At 43.2% G+C, this 18878-nt stretch overlaps 1 protein-coding gene across 1 annotated transcript; it reads right to left on the bottom strand.

Annotated features, from left to right (window-relative positions):
* Nucleotides 1–4912: 4912 nt before the first annotated feature.
* LOC141650974 (uncharacterized) lies at nucleotides 4913–9263 on the bottom strand. The gene is made up of 6 exons (XM_074458705.1): nucleotides 9206–9263; nucleotides 7866–8104; nucleotides 5824–6126; nucleotides 5621–5728; nucleotides 5426–5527; nucleotides 4913–4921 (listed from the first exon to the last, which is right to left on the bottom strand). The coding sequence occupies exons 1-6, from the start codon at nucleotides 9261–9263 to the stop codon at nucleotides 4913–4915; spliced, it is 819 nt and encodes a 272-aa protein (XP_074314806.1).
* Nucleotides 9264–18878: the final 9615 nt, after the last annotated feature.

The raw sequence follows: 18878 nt of genomic DNA, 5'->3' as shown, positions 1-18878 counted from the left end.
CCAGAGCAGATATTCGTTACCACCCGTTGCTTGTAGAATAATGTCCTTGGTTGAATCCTTCTTGTCTTTATCGTTCCTCTCGGCCTCTCCAGATGAATAGTGTTTCTTAGGTTAAGTTGTGGATACTTTCCTCAATGAAGGTTGAGGAGTATTTATAGACTTTCACCTTTTGTCACGTAGTGGCCAAGTGGCTAGCAGGTGGAAAGACTGATCTACCCCTCGGCCGAGGGACCTATGGCAGGCCGGCGGGCCCTGTTGACTCACCGCCGAGGGGTCTTGGATGTGAGTACGCGGATATGTGTCCCGGTGGCGGGTTGCCATCCGAGACCAGTGACAGTAGATGGGCTGCATCGGCTAAGGTTTGTCTAAGTCGTTGACTTGTTTGTGGATATCTTTGACCTTGCTCAATATGTTGACTTGGTCGGTGCGAATATGCCCCATCAATTTGCCCCCAGCGTAGTCTATGCCGTGGTATGGACTCCGATGTACGTTTGAGCGTATATTCTGCGCAAGTAATTTGTAAAAATTTTTCAGACGGCTTCTTACTGCGGCGGCTTCTTTTACCTCGGCCTGGTCTTTTCTTAGGCCGTACCATATCCCCCTCCGCATGGATGCGTAAAGGGCATCCGATGTGGAAAAGAAAGTGACGCCGGCCGAGACCCGGGGTTGAGAGAGCCGTTGTTTTTTATTGCCCCGTACGCGCTACTTAGCTTGGTTGATCGTGTGGCCGGCGGAGAACAGATGCTTGGGAATTTGTTGAGGAAGGTGGATAGGCGGAGAGATACGAATGGGCGTGTTGAAGACGCTTGGTCACCGTTGCATTGATTGACGTTCGATCCGTGCAACGATTGACATCCCGTGGTTGCATGTCCGACACGTGTCTGCACGCTGATTGGTTGACGCTTCATGGGCTGTTCGCTGATTGGTCCTTCTTTATGGGCTTTTCCCTATAAATAGGGCATTTATTCCGTGAAATTGGCCACCAATTTCATTCTCCAAAATTTTCTTCTCTCTAAACTTTCAAAGGCTTCTTTGTCTTCTATTTCTCAGAGTTGTTACTCCGGCGAGTGTTTTTCTTCAAGGTAAACAAACAAATTTCTTCACTTTTTATTTTGTTAAATAATTATTGCTATTATGTCTTCTGCTGACGCCGGGACTAGCACTTTTGCGGCGGGGGGTTCCCCGTCGCGTCTTGATGGGGAGGGGATACTAGACGCCATCCCGATAAGGTTTGGGGGCCCTAGGTCTCCTTCTCCCGTAGTCGATCCACCAATTTTGGAGGAACGGGAGGATGAGGATGACGATGCTGATGAGGATGAGGGGACTCCTTCTGATGGTAGGAGGCTGTCTATCCCGGATCATGGCGAGCCCTGCACGACTGGTCTTGACCGTGCTTGGTCCCATAAGTTCGTCAGTTGTTCCGGCGAAACATTTTTCGGAGGCCATTTCTCCTTCGGTGAGGGGTACAAGATCGTTATCCCTAAGAAGGGTCGGGCGGTCTGTTGCCCTCCACCGGGTCACACCGCGTGTACATCGGGCACTGGAGTATGGGCTGCGGTTTCCTCTGAATAAATACGTCATGGCCATCATCAAAGCTATGAACGTCGCGTGGCCCAACTACATCCGGCCCATGAGGACGATAGTTGGCTTTGTGTGGCTCTGTCTTTTTTTAGGGGAGATCCCGACAGTCAACTTATTCCGCCGCCTTCATCATCTACGGCCGTCAATCGTAAAAGTGGGTTGGTATAGCGTGCGGGCGGAGCCGAGGCTTCGTCTCCGTGTCCAAACTTACTTCTTGCAAAGACGGCAACGGCGATGGGTGTATGTTCAAGTCTTGGGAGGACTACCCCCTGCCTCGGTCTTTCCAGAGCCCTGTTTACTTGCGGTGTGAGAACCGGGAAGAGTATGAGGAGTGTACCGCCCGGGGTAAAGTTAAAATGGACGCTTCGATGGTCCCTCTTCCTGAGGATGAGAAGCGGGCGTCTGCACTGTTTGATCTTTGAGAAGGGATGGTGCCCCGACTCGAGATCATTCTTCGGGATGAGCTTTCTCGCCACGTCGGCCTCATACCGGCCCTCGGCCCGGGGTGAGTGGGGTCGGTGTGGGGCCCATTTTTGCCTGTTATGCTCTTGTTTCAGAGCTTTGTTTTACTTTTATGTAACCTTTGTTTGATTTCTTGCGGACCGGTTTGGCCGGGATGCATGTACGAGAGGACCTTGCGAGAGGTTAGGGCTTGACAAGGACGGGAAGGTCATTAGACAAAGATCCTACGGCTGAATTGCGTGATCGTAGACCGTCTCCCAACGAGCTCATGGATAAGGAGGTGAAGTCACTGGATCCGGCGGCGGCCCGAGCAAGGGTTCTCGGGCGTGCCAAAGAGAACAAAAAGCGGCGTCCGAGGTTGGCGGCGGCGTCGGGCCAACTACCTCTTCGACCCCGGTGGTTCGGGAGCTGTGGAGGTCATCGAAATCGCTGATGGGGCGGTGACCGTTGCTAAGGTCCTTTCTCCTCCGAAGAAGAGAAAAGAGCCTCCGTCTGCTTCCATCGTTGCCGGGGAGAAGACTGACTCAGCCGGCCCTCGAACGAAGAGGGTCCAGACTGGTACGGATCTAACTTGTGGTTCGGATTTAGCTGGTTCGTTGGACATCCCAGATGACCGGCTTTCTGATGTGTCAATGCATGGTGACATGGATGCTCTGTGTAAATTTTTTGTAGATCCTCCTTGGCCGCGCTCTCACTGAACGGCAAATGGGAAGCGACGGCTGAGAAGGCTATTGAGAAGGCGGGTGACAGAAATGTCATCGTTGACTCCTCAGCCCAGCAAATTCCTGCCTCCGAGCTTGTGGCAGAGGGTGTGAAATTGTATAAGAGGCTGGCGAAGTGGACCCAACAAGCCGGCTCCTACATCACGGAGCAGGAGAAAACCATGGCCCAAGCTGCGCCACTGATCGCAAAGCTTAAACTTGACCTCTCTGCCGCAAGGGGGGAAGCCGCGAAGGCTAAGCTGGATCTCTTCGCTGCCAAGAAGCGCGTGGAAGAAATTGAGAAGTTGCTAGCGGCCGAGAGAGCCAAGGTTGAGGAAGGCGATGCCGCCACCGCCAAGATGATGGAGGAGCGGGACGGTACAAGGATGGTTATGACGCCGTGTTACCAAGGGGAAAAGTGGAAGGATCTGTTCCACAACCGGGCGGAGCGCTCGGGGACGCGCAGGCTGCCCTTGCTCAAAAGGAGAAGGATATTGCAATGCTTCAAGATGATCTTCTCCCTAAAATGTGCGCCCAATTCGGGACCGGGGCCGAGGAGGCGACCGGGGAGGCAATAAGAAGGCTCGTCCCGAGGGCTCTTTCCGTGGGATAAATTTGACCAACTTTTGGACGAGATGGCTGATGCTGCGGAGGCAGCGGCTGCGGAGAAGGCGGAGGCGGCGAAGGCGACTCAGATTGCTGAGGCCAAGGCGGCCTATGATGCAAAGGTGAAGGAGGGTGACAGGCTAAAGGCACTTGAAAATGTCGAGCCCTCTTCGAGCCGGCCACCGAGGATCTTCTGCTTCGCTGATGGAGGGCGAAACGAGCATAGGGAGACGGGCGGTCGTCACCAGACTCACCCGGCGTCTCGGATAGCTTTAGCTGTTCGGGGGCCAATTATTGAGCCTTCTCTCCCTGCCATCTTTTGGCGCTTCAAATCCCAAGTCTGTAACCTTTTGTTTTTTTTTGTTTCCTAGCTTTTTGTAAAGCTTTGGTAGGTAGAGTTTGGGCTATCCTTATGGGGGCGGCCGTCGTCTGTACTCTCCTTGCAATCATTTTCAATAAAGTTTTATCTTTTCGGTCCTCGGCTTGGCCGGGACTTTTATCTTTTCGGTCCTCGGCATGGCCGAGTCAGTTAGAATGCATATCTCAACTGCGTAACGTCTTTATCATTTCTTTTACCGTACCGGTCATTGTGTCCCCGTCGCTCTCGGCTAAGGCCGAGGTAATCGGGGTTATGGCTCGATAGCAATTCTTCTAGCGTATCGGTCATTGTGTCCCCGCCGCTCTCGGCTAAGGCCGAGGTAATCGGGGTTATGGCTCGATAGCAATTCTTCTAGCGTATCGGTCATTGTGTCCCCGTCGCTCTCGGCTAAGGCCGAGGTAATCGGGGTTATGGCTCGATAGCAATTCTTCTAGCGTATCGGTCATTGTGTCCCCGTCGCTCTCGGCTAAGGCCGAGGTAATCGGGGTTATGGCTCGATATCAATTCTTCTAGAGTATCGGTCATTGTGTCCCCGTCGCTCTCGGCTAAGGCCGAGGTAATCGGGGTTATGGCTCGATAGCAATTCTTCTAGCGTATCGGTCATTGTGTCCCCGTCGCTCTCGGCTAAGGCCGAGGTAATCACTACAAAAAAAAGGTTCCATAGCGACGGAAAACTCCGTCGCAAATATGTCAATCCCGTCGCAAAAATAGATCTTGCGACGGAATTGCGACGGATTTAATCCGTCGCTCTATTTCGTCGCAAATTTTGGTTCTGCGACGGAAATTCCGTCGCTTGCTAAAGACTGCGGCGGACGGTCGTCGCAAATACCCGTCGCAAAAAAGGTGACTTGCGACGGAAAATCCGTCGCATGTCACTGTTCATTGAAGGCCACGTGGTCACCAAAGTCAAACAGGAAGTCAAAATCTGCGACGGATTTTCCGTCGCTAATCACTGTTCATAAAGGCCACGTAGGCACTTAAGTCAAACAGAAAGTCAAAATCTGCGACGGAAAATCCGTCGCGAGATCCTCGTTCATATGGGACACGTGTCCCTAAAGTCAAACAGAAAGTCAACCCTTGCGACGGAAAATCCGTCGCAAATTCCGTCGCAGGATTAAATACCCGGTGGGTTTACGCGTTCTTCCAGCGGCCAAATTGCTTTGAAAGCAATTACATATACTCCCTAAGTTTCCTACAAACATTCAGAAAATCCAGCAATTGAGAAATTCACAACTCGTTCAAGACGAGATTTCCAAACAACGTCTTCACATTAACTTAAAATAAAAGGTTTACAACCGTTTAGTACAATAATTGTTCAACAAAGAAAGCCAAATAAGTCCATAAACTACGGGGTAGGAATGATAACTTCTAATCAACAAACAACTACATCAATACACGGGAGTGGGAGTAGGAGTAGGCCTAGCATTGTCGCCACCATCATCATCAAAGTCATTTCTAGCTCCAGATGAACCTCCCGGGTTACAAGTTTGAGTGGTAAAACCTTGTTGGCTCAAGAACTCCTCTATTGCCGCAAGCCTTTGAGATTGTTCGGCCTCGACTTGCTTTAGTCACGCATTCTCTTTTGCGACTCTACCAACAAAACCCGGAGTATGAGGAGTAGAAAAGAGGTTACCAGTCGAGCGGCGGTGGTGCTCCCAAATTTGTGGTGCTGCATTTCCCGCGCCAAGTACTCTACCTTTCTTATCAAACCCTCCATGTTCTTCAATATAAATTTCATTATCATCAATGTTCTCGACCCTTGGCTCTGAAGCTCAGTTTTCTTTGAGATGATTTTACCCTATATCAATAAAAAACGAAAGATTAGATACCATCTACTAAATAATCATGATTGAAAAAATGAGTTAAAAATTAAATAATTATAGTAACTTACGAAGAGTTGACCAGTTTTTTTGGATAACCATCCTTTTGTGCTATGCTTCCTTGTCTTCTCCAACATTTGCAAAGCGGACGGAATATCTCCTTTCCCATCTTTATCAATCTACAATTTTGATACTTGTTAAATATAATTACTAACTTTAAATAAAGTTAAAGAAAAAAAAGGTAATAAATTAAAAAAGGAAGTGAAGAAATTACCATTGAGTCCATATATTGCAAAGTGCTTTTTCGACCCATTACGTGAGTAGCCAACGCCTTCCCTTTCTCGTCACTTCCCGACCTACGGTTGGCCGAATTCTGCTCCGATCTTGGCGTGAAAGTAGGATCTTCAAGTGGTCTATTCTTCAATTGACGGTGCAAGTCAACACTAATCCAATCCAGCTTTTCATGCTCTTCCTTATGATAAGCTCGATAAATCATTTGTCGTAAACGGGTCTTCATGGCATCTTCCCAAGCCTTCTTAACCCTTGCCTTGTCACGGGGATCGTAACTAACACGCCACTGCTTCAATAAAAATAAAGTTAGAAAATAGACTTGATTGTAAATAAATATAAAATAAATGAATAAAATACCTAGTATTAAATTAAATGACAATTGCTAATACCTCAAACCAATTCCACCAATCCTTCTTTAGAGTAGATGACGCCGATTTCCAGTTAGGAGCATGTTCTTTGTAGTTGCATCCAATATTATCCGATATCAAGCTCACAACTTTCTCATTCTTGAACCTGAAAAAAGAATGAGAAGATAATAAATATATATATAAATCGTTATAAAAATAATTAATTACGAAGAAATAACATACTAACCAAACGCCACCATCTTGCTCAAGAGAATCGAGATGAATTTTGTCAACTGCTTTGGTATTTCTTCATTCTCGTTTCCCCTGTCCTTGGTTTCTGCATTACTATTACTACCATGTCTTCGTCTCCTCGACGCCATAGAAACCAACTAAATTCCTCAACATTGTTAGAAATCAAATAATAGCAACCAAATAACAAATTAGCAAAGTAAGAAATTGGCAACGTAAGAAATCAAATAATCAAATAATAGCAACAAAAAAAGAAATTGGCAAAGTAAGAAATCAAAGCTTCAAATAATAGCAACAAAATAAGAAATTGGCAAAGTAAGAAATCAAATAATCAAATAATAGCAACAAAAAAAGAAATTGGCAAAGTAAGAAATCAAATAATCAAATAATAGCTACCAAATAAGAAAGATTTCATTAAATTAAGCCATACGGCATCTACAACTAATAGTACCAACAAAGTAATAAGATTGAAAGAAAGGGTACAAAACATCTACAACTAATATAAATCCTAGACATCATCATCATCATCATCATCATCATCATCACTTAAATTAGTGTTTTCGTTGCGTTCAAAAAGCGAATCTAAAAATCCTCATCATCATCTTCTTCTAAATACTTCTTCAAAGCCTCCTCTCCTAACTCTTCCTCATCTTCCTCCTCTTGCATAGCATCATTCTGTACTTGCATTTCATCTCCTTGCGTTTCTTCTTGTTCCTCCTCCACATTTTCATTCTCATCCTCTATTTCAATTATTGTCAATGTTGTATCACCATTAACATCTTCTTGAAAGATAGATTCATCGAGGAGCATCCACTTGTGATCTTGCCTTTATTTTAAATACTTTTGACCACTCTCTTTATCTCTTTTGATATTTGGATAAGGAGCATAGCAAACTTGTTCCACTTGATATGCTAATACAAATGGGTCATATTTTGGAAATTTTTTGCTCCGATTAACATCCACAAGTTTATATTCCTTATGTACTTGCATTCCTCTTTCTTAGTTATCTATCCAATTACATTTGAATAAAATAACGTTGTAAGGGTTTTTCTCGCCAGTATAAGACAACTCAACAACTTCATTTAGGGTTCCATAGTAGTCAGCTCCTTCAGTCGAACTCACACACACTCCATTGTTAATTGTAGACTTTTCCAAATCTTTCCCATCTATGAAAGCTCGAAATTTGTATCCATTGATTGAATAACGCTTCCATGTTCTTACTTTTTTTGAAGGTCCATTTGCTAAGGCAACTACAACTGGATCTTTTAAATTATTTACCTAGAATTAATGATAAAGAACCAATTATTTACCAAATAATAATATAATTTAAATAAGCATTATAGAATATATATTATTTACTTACTTGACCTCTAAGCCAGTTAGGGAATTTTGTTTCAAATTTGTTCCAAATATCCTCGGCCATAGAAACCTCAGGATATTCTCTTTTGATGTAATCCTCAAACAACCTTTCCATACGTTTCAACTCATCAGAATCACAATTAGATAAAACATAGAGGTGTGCACGTTCATATTCGTTATCTTCCAAAAATCTTTCACGACATTTTCCAGAAGTAGTGCCCTCATGATCTTGAAATAGCTCGGGTAAGGTAGAATACTTCGCCTTTTTCTGACCTATGTCAAGGTCTTTTGCCTTTGTGTCTATATGATCTTCAAAGTAAAAAGAACAAAAATTTGCTATTTCTTCAAGCAAATATGCGTTGCATAATGACCCTTGAACACGAGCTTTATTTCCAATTTTTTTTTTAGATGATTCAAGAACCTACAAAAAAATTGGTTAAGAATGAATGAAATTAAGTATTAACCTTAAAAGGCTTCGTAAAAGATATTGATATTACCTCTCAAAAGGATACATCCACCTATATTGCACAGGACCACCCACTTTCACTTCATATGGCAAATGAATTGGCAGATGTTCCATTGAGTTAAAAAATGAAGGTGGAAGTATTTTTTCCAATTTGCAGATTATCTCGACAATATTTTTCTCGAGACTTGTTATTTTTTCAATTTGTACTGATGAAGTGCACAAGTCTCTGAAAAATTGACTAATCTCAGTTATGGCATTCCACTCATTTTTAGGGAGAAGGTGCCTTAAAGCAACCGTGATAAACGCTCCATAAACACATGATAGTCATGGCTTTTCAAGCCATGTAGCTTCAACTCATTCATATCGACACATCTTCTCAAATCAAAGCATAGCCATCTGGAAACTTTAAATTACATATCCAATCACACAACACTTTCTTCTGCTCTTTTTTCAAAACGATTGAATCCACCTTTCGCGACCTTGAACAAAGTTGTAAGATGTCTTTTTGTGCAGTTGGGTTCAAGGTTGTCTTGTCTTTTCTATCCATCACCGTGTGAATTAGTTGTTCGAAAATTTTTTTCTCAATATGCATGACATCAAGGTTATGTCGAATTAGTAGTGTGCTCCAATATGGAAGCTCCCAAAAATACTTTGTTTCCACCACCCAATTCGTTTCGCTTTAACCGTCTTCAATTCATGGTCAGATGCATCTACGATTTTTGGTAAATCTTTCACACATTCCCACACTTGTTCGCCCGATAACCTCGTTCCAAAGAACATCGTTCTCTATTCTTCCTTTTCGAAAGTGGACTTTATCCTTGCGAAAAGTATGATCAATGTCTAAATATTGTCTATGACAATCAAACCAACTCCATTTTCTCGCTATCTTTGAAGCCAAGTCGATTTAGTCTCTTTTTTCGTACAACATGGACATGCATTCTCACCGGCAGGTTGACCAACCGAGATAACATGCCATAAGCAGGAAAGTCGTTGATCGTCCATAGGAGTGCGGCTCTTAAGTCGAAGTTTTGTTTCCTAGACACGTCATATGTAAACAATCCCGTGTCCCACAATTGCTTCAACTCGTGAATTAGAGGTTGTAAATAGACGTCAAGGTTTTGTTTGGGACTCTTTGGTCCAGGAATAATTAATGTTAAGAACATAAATTGTCTTTTCATGCATAGCCAGGGTGGTAAATTGTAAGGTGTAAGCATCACCGGCCAGCATGAATATGTGTTCCCGAATGGCCCAAAAGCCGAGAAACCATCGGTGCAAAGTCCAAGTCTAACATTCCGAGGCTCAGATGCAAAAGAAGGATGAAGATGATCAAAATGTTTCCACGCCTCACTGTCACTTGGATGAGACATTGTCCCACTAACTCGGGGGTTTTCATAATGCCAACGCATTTGTTCCGCGAGGTTTTTTGTGGCATAAATTCGTTGCAAACGTGGCCCTATTGGGAAATAATTTAAGAAATTTTCGGGGACCCTTTTGCCATTTGCATTCTTTGCACTTTTGTACCTAGCTCTACCACATTTTCTACAATTGTCGAGAAGAGCGTCGTCCATCCAAAAAAGCATACATCCATTAAAACATGCATCTATCTTTTCATGAGGAAGTTGAAGAGCTTTGAGAACATTTTTGGTTTCATAGAAGTTACGCATCAAAATATGATCTTGAGGAAGAAGGTCTCCCATGAGTGACGTGAAACCATCTACACATTTATGGGCTAAGTTGTATTCATATTTCGTAGAGAGACAAGCCTTGCAGCCGATCGTAGCAATGAGAGCCGACATCCCTCGTAGACAAAGTTGCTCGACACGTTTTAACATTTGGAAAAAGGCTAATACATTGGGATTTGGAGATTCATCAACCACCTCGGCATTAAGAGCTTCTTCCCTAATTTGATCAATGCTATCGCGCAACGCATCCTCTACCATATCCCTATAAGGATTGTCAGAGGGCATTGCCATTTCCTCTTCCTCAACGGGAAATTTCTCTCCGTGACACACCCAATCATAATAGTTGTCACAAAAACCCTTTAGACCAAGGTGTTTTCGTACATCTTGTTCAACTAAAAACTTTTTATTTTTGCACTTACTACATGGACACCTAATTTCTTTATTTCTAATGAATTCGTCTTGTTGCTTAACATAATCAATGAATTTATTAACCCCTATTACAAATTCCTTCCTTAATTTTTTATTGGAATCCAACCTTTCATACATCCAGTTTCGTTCTAATCTCTTCATTGCAAATCTACATATATATTAGTAAATAAAAATTATTAATAAAAATGGTAAGAGCATTCATAAACTTATCTTTGAATTTTTCATACAACAACAACAACAACAACAAAAACAACAACAACAACAACAACAACCACAACTCGCAAAAAAAATACTTTCGGATTGGGGTCCTTATCTCTCCAACCTAAACCCATCTTTGAATCTTTCATACCATTAGTAAATACCCAATTTTTTTCTTGATTGTAATGAGACAAAAATTCGCAAAGACTTCCTTACAGTTCTCCAAATACATTATTTAGAATGAATTCTCACTCTACATATGTATTCGGAGAATATTAAAGGAAATGTCAACCAAATTTTGTCTCATAACAATCAACAAAAAAAATTGAGTATTTACCACCTAAATGGCATAAAAGATTCAAAGACAGTCCCAAAACGGGGACTATTCAAGAATTACACCTAATGTGTAATCACTGAACTGGTACTAGGTCAAAAATATATTAACAATCACAACACAAGCATAAGATGAATTAATATTTGTAAAAAAAATATACATGACACAAATGTACACAACTTATCAAAACAAACTTAATAATTACTAATAAATCTTATAAAACTAAGCAAAAGTAGAGTAAGCATCCTTAAATTGGTTTAAACATCATAAATTGTCTTTTAATTAAACTAAATCATTTTAATAATCCTAAACTTAATTAAATTAAGCATTATAAAATTGATTTAAACATCCTAAATTGGCTTTTAACTAAATTAAACTATCCTAATAATCCTAAACATTCTAAATTAGATATTAATTAAACTAATTTATTTTACCAATCCTAAACTTAATTAAACTAAGTATTATAAAATTGATTTAAACATCCTAAATTGGCTTTTAACTAAATTTCACTATCCTAATAATACTAAACATCCTAAATTGGATTTCAACTAAACTAAACAATCCTAATAATACTAAACATCCTAAATTGGCTTTCAACTAAATTAAACAACCTAATAATACTAAGCATCCTAAACTAATCATAATTAATTTAAACAATAACCATAAACCCTAATTAATCAAAATAGTAAAATAAATTAAACAAACCTTAAATTAATTAAGAGATGGAGACAAGGGAGAAGAGCGGCGGTGGCGGGACCAAACGGCGGCGGCGGCGACTAGGCGGCGAGGAGCAAGGCGGCGAGAAAAAAAAAAAAAAAAGGGAAAGGGGAAAGGAAAAAAGGGAAAGGGGAAAGGAGAAGAAAGGGGAAAAGGGAAAGGAGAAATAGGAGGAGTGATTTGGGGAGTAGGGTGGTGGTGGGAGTGGTGGTGGTGGGAGTGGTGGTGGTGAGATTGAGGGAGACGGAGTTTTGGGTGATTTGGGGGAAAATAATTGAAGAGTGATAATGAAGGGGAGGAGACGCTCACTGCCCGTATAAAAAAAACATGCGACGGACTTTGCGACGGACTGTCCGTCGCAAACATAAAATAATAATAAATCCTGCGACGGAATTTCCGTCGCAGACTTAAAATAATATTATTTTTCCAGCGTGTTAAGAGGTGTACAGCTGGACACTTTAAAATGTCTGCGACGGAAATTCCGTCGCACAAAAAATATTATTTTAATATAGCGACGGAATTTCCGTCGCAGACTTTATTATTATTTTATTCTCGCGACGGAATTTCCGTCGCAGCCCTTCCCGCCATGTCGGAAAATTTGGCGGTCTGGGAAAATAGGCATGACGGAAAGTCCGCGCAAGTCCGTCGCAGAGTATAAGGTCCGTCGCAGTGTCCGTCGCAGGTTTAAATTTGCTACGGATTATTATTCCGTCGCAGTGTGTCCGTCGCATCGAGACGTTTTTTTTGTAGTGAATCGGGGTTATGGCTCGATAGCAATTCTTCTAGCGTATCGGTCATTGTGTCCCCGTCGCTCTCGGCTAAGGCCGAGGTAATCGGGGTTATGGCTCGATAGCAATTCTTCTCTTTGAGTGCCCGCCTTGGTGGCAATTTTGTGGAGGGGACAAACACTTCGATGGAAAACTTGGGTGATTCATTTGCTTGTTATGATCGTGCGTTGGGGTGTCCACAAGGGGTTGGACACCTCCGCCGCTATACAAAGTATTTCCTTAAGTTATCGGTGTTCCAATGGCTCATCAAAGGCACACCTCCCATGTCTCGTCACCGGTATGTGCCCGGCCTCATCTCTTCAACCACCTTGTAGGGACCCTCCCGATTGGCCGTCGCTTTACCATGAATATTTCCTTTGTTGGTGGCAGTGACTCCTTAGGACTAGGTCTCCCACTTTTAGGTCCCTTTTGTGGACTCTTCGGTTGTAGGCTCTTTTCATCCGGTTTTGATATACTTTGCCAAGTTGAGGCGTGCTTTGTATCTCGGCTTTCTTCGACCAGTCTAAGGAAGCTCTCGTGCCTTCCTCGTTTTCAACCGGGTTAAAGGTAGCCGTTCGAATGTTGGCACCGTCGCTTCAATTGGTAGGACTCGCTTTCGGAACCGTAGACTAAGTGGAAGGGAGTGTACCCTGTTGCTTCTTTCTCCGTGGTCCGAAGGGACCACAGACACCAGTAGTTCATCGGCCCACCTTCCCTTAAGGTCTTCAACTGTCTTCTTCAAACCGTTGAGGATTGTTTTGTTGGGCGCTCACTTTGCCGCCCTTGCTCTGGGGTGGCGGACGGAGGAGTACGCAAACTTGATGCCAAGCTCTTCTAACCGTTCATTATCGGTCGCTCCAAAACTCTCGGCCGTGGTCAAATACCATAACTTGGGGTAATCCGGCGAGTTATAACATTTTCCCGATTACCTTTCTCGACGGCCGTGGTCTTCGCCGATCGCTACGACTTCAACCCATTTGGTGAAATAATCAACGGCGACGATCAAGAACTTCCTTCCTCCGGAGGCCGTTGGGAACGGCCCTAGCATGTCCATCCCCCACTGTGCGAAAGGAAGGGGACTAAGCACCGGTTGTAGGTCTCTGGAGGGAGCGTGTATCACCGGGGCATGCATCTGACAGTTCGTGCACTTCTTGGTCTTTGTTCTGGAATCTTGAAGCATGGTGGGCCAGAAGTAGCCAGCTCGGAGAGCTTTGTGGGCTAGTGTTCTTGCCCCCATGTGGTGTCCACAGATGCCTTCATGAATCTCTGTCAGTATCAGTTCTGCGTCGGCTGGACCGACACACTTCAAGAGTGGTCTTATTACGGATCTTCCGTACGTTCCCCTTCGAACACCAAGTACCTGGCGGCGATCCTTTTTATTTTGGCCGAGGGATTGCGGTCCTCCGGCAATTCACCTGTAAGTTTGTATTTCATTATCGGAGTCATCCACGTTGTCTCGGTCTCTATGTTGCCCACCATGCCGACGGTCTCAGTGATGCTCTTCGCATTCCTGATATCTACCAAAGACGGTTGGTGACATTCTTGATGGTTGAGCTTGCAAGTTTGGAGAGCGTCGGCCGGTTGTTCTCGGATCTGGGAACGCATTGGATTTGGAAAGATTTCAATTTCGCTATGTCGGCCTTTACCCTCTCTAGGTACCTTATCATTCCGTCATCCCGAGCCTCAAACTCCCCTCGATTTGGTTAGTAACCAACAAAGAGTCATCTTGACACAATGTGTTACGCTCCGGCAGCCCTAGCTAGCTCGACTCCGGTTATCACCGCCTCGTATTCGGATTCGTTGTTCGAGGCCGAGAAGGTGAATTTCAAGGCGTACTCAAACTCGTCCCCGTTTGGGCTGATGATAAGGATGCCGCTCCCGAGCTGTTCGTCGTGAAGGAACCGTCGGTGTAACCCTCCCATATGCCTGGTTTGGCTCTTCTTGATATGTGCATTCGGCCAGAAATGCAAGTGCTTGCCCCTTTATCGAAGGCCTTGGTTTGTATTGAATGCCGAAACCAGAGAGTTCCACCGCCCATTTGATGAGCTGCCGGGATTGTTCGAATTTTTCCAAAGCTTTCTCAATGGTGATCGGTTAGGACCGTCACGGGGTGTGCGTCGAAGTAGGGTTTTAACTTCCTCGTGGCAACGACGACGGCGAAGGCCGCTTTTTCAATTAGTGGGTAATTTCTCTCGGCGGGCAACAGTGTATGGTGACAAAGTAGATTGGGTGTTGCTTTGTTTGTCTTCTTCCCGATGATCACGGCGCCGACCGTGGCCGAGGTAATCGCTATGTATAGGTATAGCGTCTCCCCAAAGATCGGCCGACGAGTTGGGAGAGTCGAAGATGAGCTTTCGATTGCTTGAAAGCCGTGCTCTGTTCCTCCCCCCCCAAGTCTTTATTCCCCTTCAACACTTTGAAGAATGGGGTGCTCTTGTCGGTTGACCGAGAGATGAAACGGGCGAGAGCCGCCATTCTCCCTCGGTCAAGATCATAACCTCTTTTCGATTCCTTGGTTCCTAAGAGTCTAGGATTGCTTGGATTTTGTCCGGATTTGCATCGATGCCTCCGGACCGACAAGTACACCGAGGAATTTACTCCGCCGGACACCGAAATTGCATTTCATTGGGTTGAGCTTCATTTTGTATTTCCTTAGTGAACAAAATGTTTCGTGTAATCGGCAGTGCTCGCTGTCGGACTTGCTTTTCACAATAGCATCGTCGACGTAAGCCTCAATGTTTCGCCCTTTTTGATTTTGGAACACTTTGTCCACCAGTCTTGTATACGTTGCGCCGGCGTTTTTCAAACCAAACGGCATCATTTTAAGTCTCCCCTTGGGAGGCCCTTCATCAGCGCGAAGGCCGCCAGTTCGGGATTAATTTCTCGAATCTGTTGGACCTTTCCATCGAACCTCTTCACATAACTTCGTAGAGATTCGCCCCCCTCCTGTTTGATAGTTAGGAGGTCCGATGTCTCCACGGCCCTTCTCTTGTTGCAAAGAGTCTTTGCTAGAAAGGCGTCTCTTAGGTCGGCGTAATAGTATACCGAGCCGTCGGGAAGCCCTTTGTACCAACTTTGAGCCATCCCATGCAAAGTTGTTGGGAAAACTCGGCACCATACCTCATCGGGCTGCTCCCATACCGACATGTAAGACTCGAAAGCCTCAGCGTGGTCGGTGCCGATCACTATCTCCTTTGTATGATAGGGGTGGCAACTTGAGCTTAGTTGGCACCGGACTTCTAGGACGTAGGCGTTGAGGGGTCTGTCGACCACGTGTCGAACGACACGCGGCGATCGGCTCCTCGCATTCCTAATCCGGCTCCTCTCCTCGTAGCGGGAAGGACTCCTTCTTCGACTCGGACTTCTTCTCCAACTCTGCGAGTCGGACTCCTCCTGCTCCTTTGGGGTAAGCCTCGTTCGTGCTTTGCGGGGACGCTCCTCCCACGAGCGCGGGAAGGACTTATGTCTACCACGCCCACTTTGGGCTCCCCCTGACTTGACCGGGTCGGCTTCTCCTAGTGCTCCGTTCAAATTTCTCGAGTCACATTTTGGGCCCCGGTCTCTCCGGACGGTTTCCGCCGCTCTTGTCGGCGTGACAGTGTGAGCAGGCGTATTACTAATTAGGTCCAGGACCATTTTCGGTTTTGTTATGTCAACCACATGTCCCATGATGGTGACCTGTTGGTTGCGCAATGCGTGTCCGTGTTATTGGCATCCCGAACTCCGGTTGGATTACTCCGCGGTGGAGGGTCGCACGACCTGCAATTGTTGAAGGTATCATCTTGGTAGAATGCGGTTTCGTCGGTCACGACTGCGTCTTGTTGTTTCGACATCTTCTTAGCTTTTTGGGTGGGTTTTTGTTGTTTTTTTTTTGTTTGGGAATGAATGTGACTAGCTTCTAGTAGCGTTTTCCCACAGACGGCGCCAATTGTTCCGGGTGTAATTCCAGAGCAGATATTCGTTACCACCCGTTGCTTGTAGAATGATGTCCTTGGTTGAATCCTTCTTGTCTTTATCGTTCCTCTCGGCCTCTCCAGATGAATAGTGTTTCTTAGGTTAAGTTGTGGATACTTTCCTCAATGAAGGTTGAGGAGTATTTATAGACTTTCACCTTTTGTCACGTAGTGGCCAAGTGGCTAGCAGGTGGAAAGACTGATCTACCCATCGGCCGAGGGACTTATGGCAGGCCGGCGGGCCCTGTTGACTCACCGCCGAGGAGTCTTGGATGTGAGTACGCGGATATGTGTCCCTTTGGGTGCGGGTTGTCATGCCGAGACCAGTGGCCGACAGATGCCGATGGGCCGATCGGCTAGGTCATCTAAGTCGTTGACTTGCTGTGGATATCTTTGACCTTGCTCAATATGTTGACTTGGTCAGCGGTGCAGAATATGCCCCATCACTTAGGTTAAGAGGAATTCTCCCATAATAAGTGCGCTCAAATTAAAAATTTATTTCGCTCTTATAAGTCTCCAGAGATTCTCTTTAAAATGAAAATGTGATGCCTCAAATTGTGGCCCTGTTTAGTAAACAGCGGATTAGTTTTAGCATAAGCAGATTGCAAAAACAGATTATAAATGACAGATTTTATCAGAAGATTTGACTAACATATTATAACTAACAGAATTAATTTGAGTGCTTAGTAATTGGCAGATTACGATTAGTAGATTGTCAGTTTTGTTTGTAAAATGGAGAAAAATTTCCTATTTTACAATATGCTAACCAATATGCTGGGGTAAGCAGCATATTGTAAAACAGTATATTGACCCCAAATATGTTGTTTTAATATGCTGTTTACCAAACACTAAAATTAGCATATTGATTGGTCAAACATGCTAAAACCCTTGAATATGCTAAAAATTGACCAATATGCCGTTTACCAAACAACGCCTGTAAAAAAACCTAAATTGTCAAATAGAGTAAATGTAAAATACATGATAATCAATTAAAGGTCTACACTTAATACCAAAAAATTACAGGTTACGGGATTACAAAGACAGACCAAAGTATAATACAGATGCATACATAAATAGTTCGCGTTATTTAAAAGTATAAACCTAATGTAAGGATTATGGAGTACTCTGTAATAATAAACTTCTTTATTATTTGGGAACGTACCCTCTTTTTAATTAAATCCAACTGAAATATATAATATTCGAGTATACGAGGGCATTGTTTTCATCCAACTTAATTTGGGGGAGCATAACATTATGGGAAGGGGAATGCACTAAAAACATGGACAAAAGCTGCAAGAACACAACCAACATTGACTAACTATATGCAAGTCTTACCACTTCTACTTGTATTGCACCAATTGTCATACTCATAGTCATAGACGTACGAATAATTTATATAGGTAAGCATTTTCCTTATGTTTGTGTATGAACCAACTATAAATAGTTTGACATTTTGACCAATTGACATAACTCTTAAGGATCGGTATGGTCACCAACTAATATGTCTAATGAAGTGACTCCAGTGGTGGAGTTAGGGGGGCTAGCAGAGGCGGTCGCCTCTCCTGACGATAGTTTTTCGAAGTTTTTAATTAAAATTTTCAAAAAAATTCAAGTGTGCCTTATATTATTACCCATCCGTCCCCCCCTAAAATTTTCGCCCCCTAAGCTCAAATCCTAGCTCCGTCACTAAGTGACTCACTTTATCATATGTTATCACTTCATATATGTATACTTGGAATGTATATATGAATATGTATATATGCATGGTTGAATGTATATATAAACTATATACGTGCATAGTGGGGAATAACATAGTAACAAGGGTTAGTACTCACATTACCCGGCCCCAAATTCCGAAATTAAAAAGAATAGTTAAAAGCATTAATATATTTTTGTTATCTGAAAATCAATGATTTTTACTGTGCAACATGCCTTATGTTTATGTCCCTCCAAACATGAGCTTATCTAAATCATTGGTTTTATGGACATGGAGTACTCCCTTCGTTCTAGACTTGTGGTCATTTATTTACCATTATATATCAGGAATTTGTTAATGTATAACTAGTGTTAAATTGCCTGAGAATGTTTTGAAAATAATTCATTAAATCAAATACTACATATGTACACATAATATATTCAATATTTTGAACATGCTAGAAATAATAATTTAAAAATAATAAGCATAATTATATAATTTTAAACAAATTATAATGTATATTGAAATACGAAGTTGACTAAGTATGGTTAATCTTTAATTTTGTATTGTATCGTAGGTATTTTAAAATAGTGGAAACTTATGCATATTACTTTAGTAAAAAAAATTTTTTTAAAATTGTTGAAAATTGTAGTGCTCACACATGAGCGATTTTATGTGAGGATTAACCAGTTGCCTTCTTTTGTTGTCGCTTTAGTAAACAACAAAAAAAATTTACATTTTACATCTCATGTGTCTAGCCTAGCCCAGCCCGTTTCCTCCCTAGTACCGTACTCAAATCTGTAATTTTTTTATAAACAAAACAATATTTATAGTTATGGGC

Source organism: Silene latifolia, chromosome 4 (genome assembly GCF_048544455.1).
Source record: "Silene latifolia isolate original U9 population chromosome 4, ASM4854445v1, whole genome shotgun sequence".
NCBI classification, from domain to species: domain Eukaryota; kingdom Viridiplantae; phylum Streptophyta; class Magnoliopsida; order Caryophyllales; family Caryophyllaceae; genus Silene; species Silene latifolia.
Note: the sequence above shows the minus strand (reverse complement) of the source record. Positions and strands in the feature narration are given on the sequence as shown.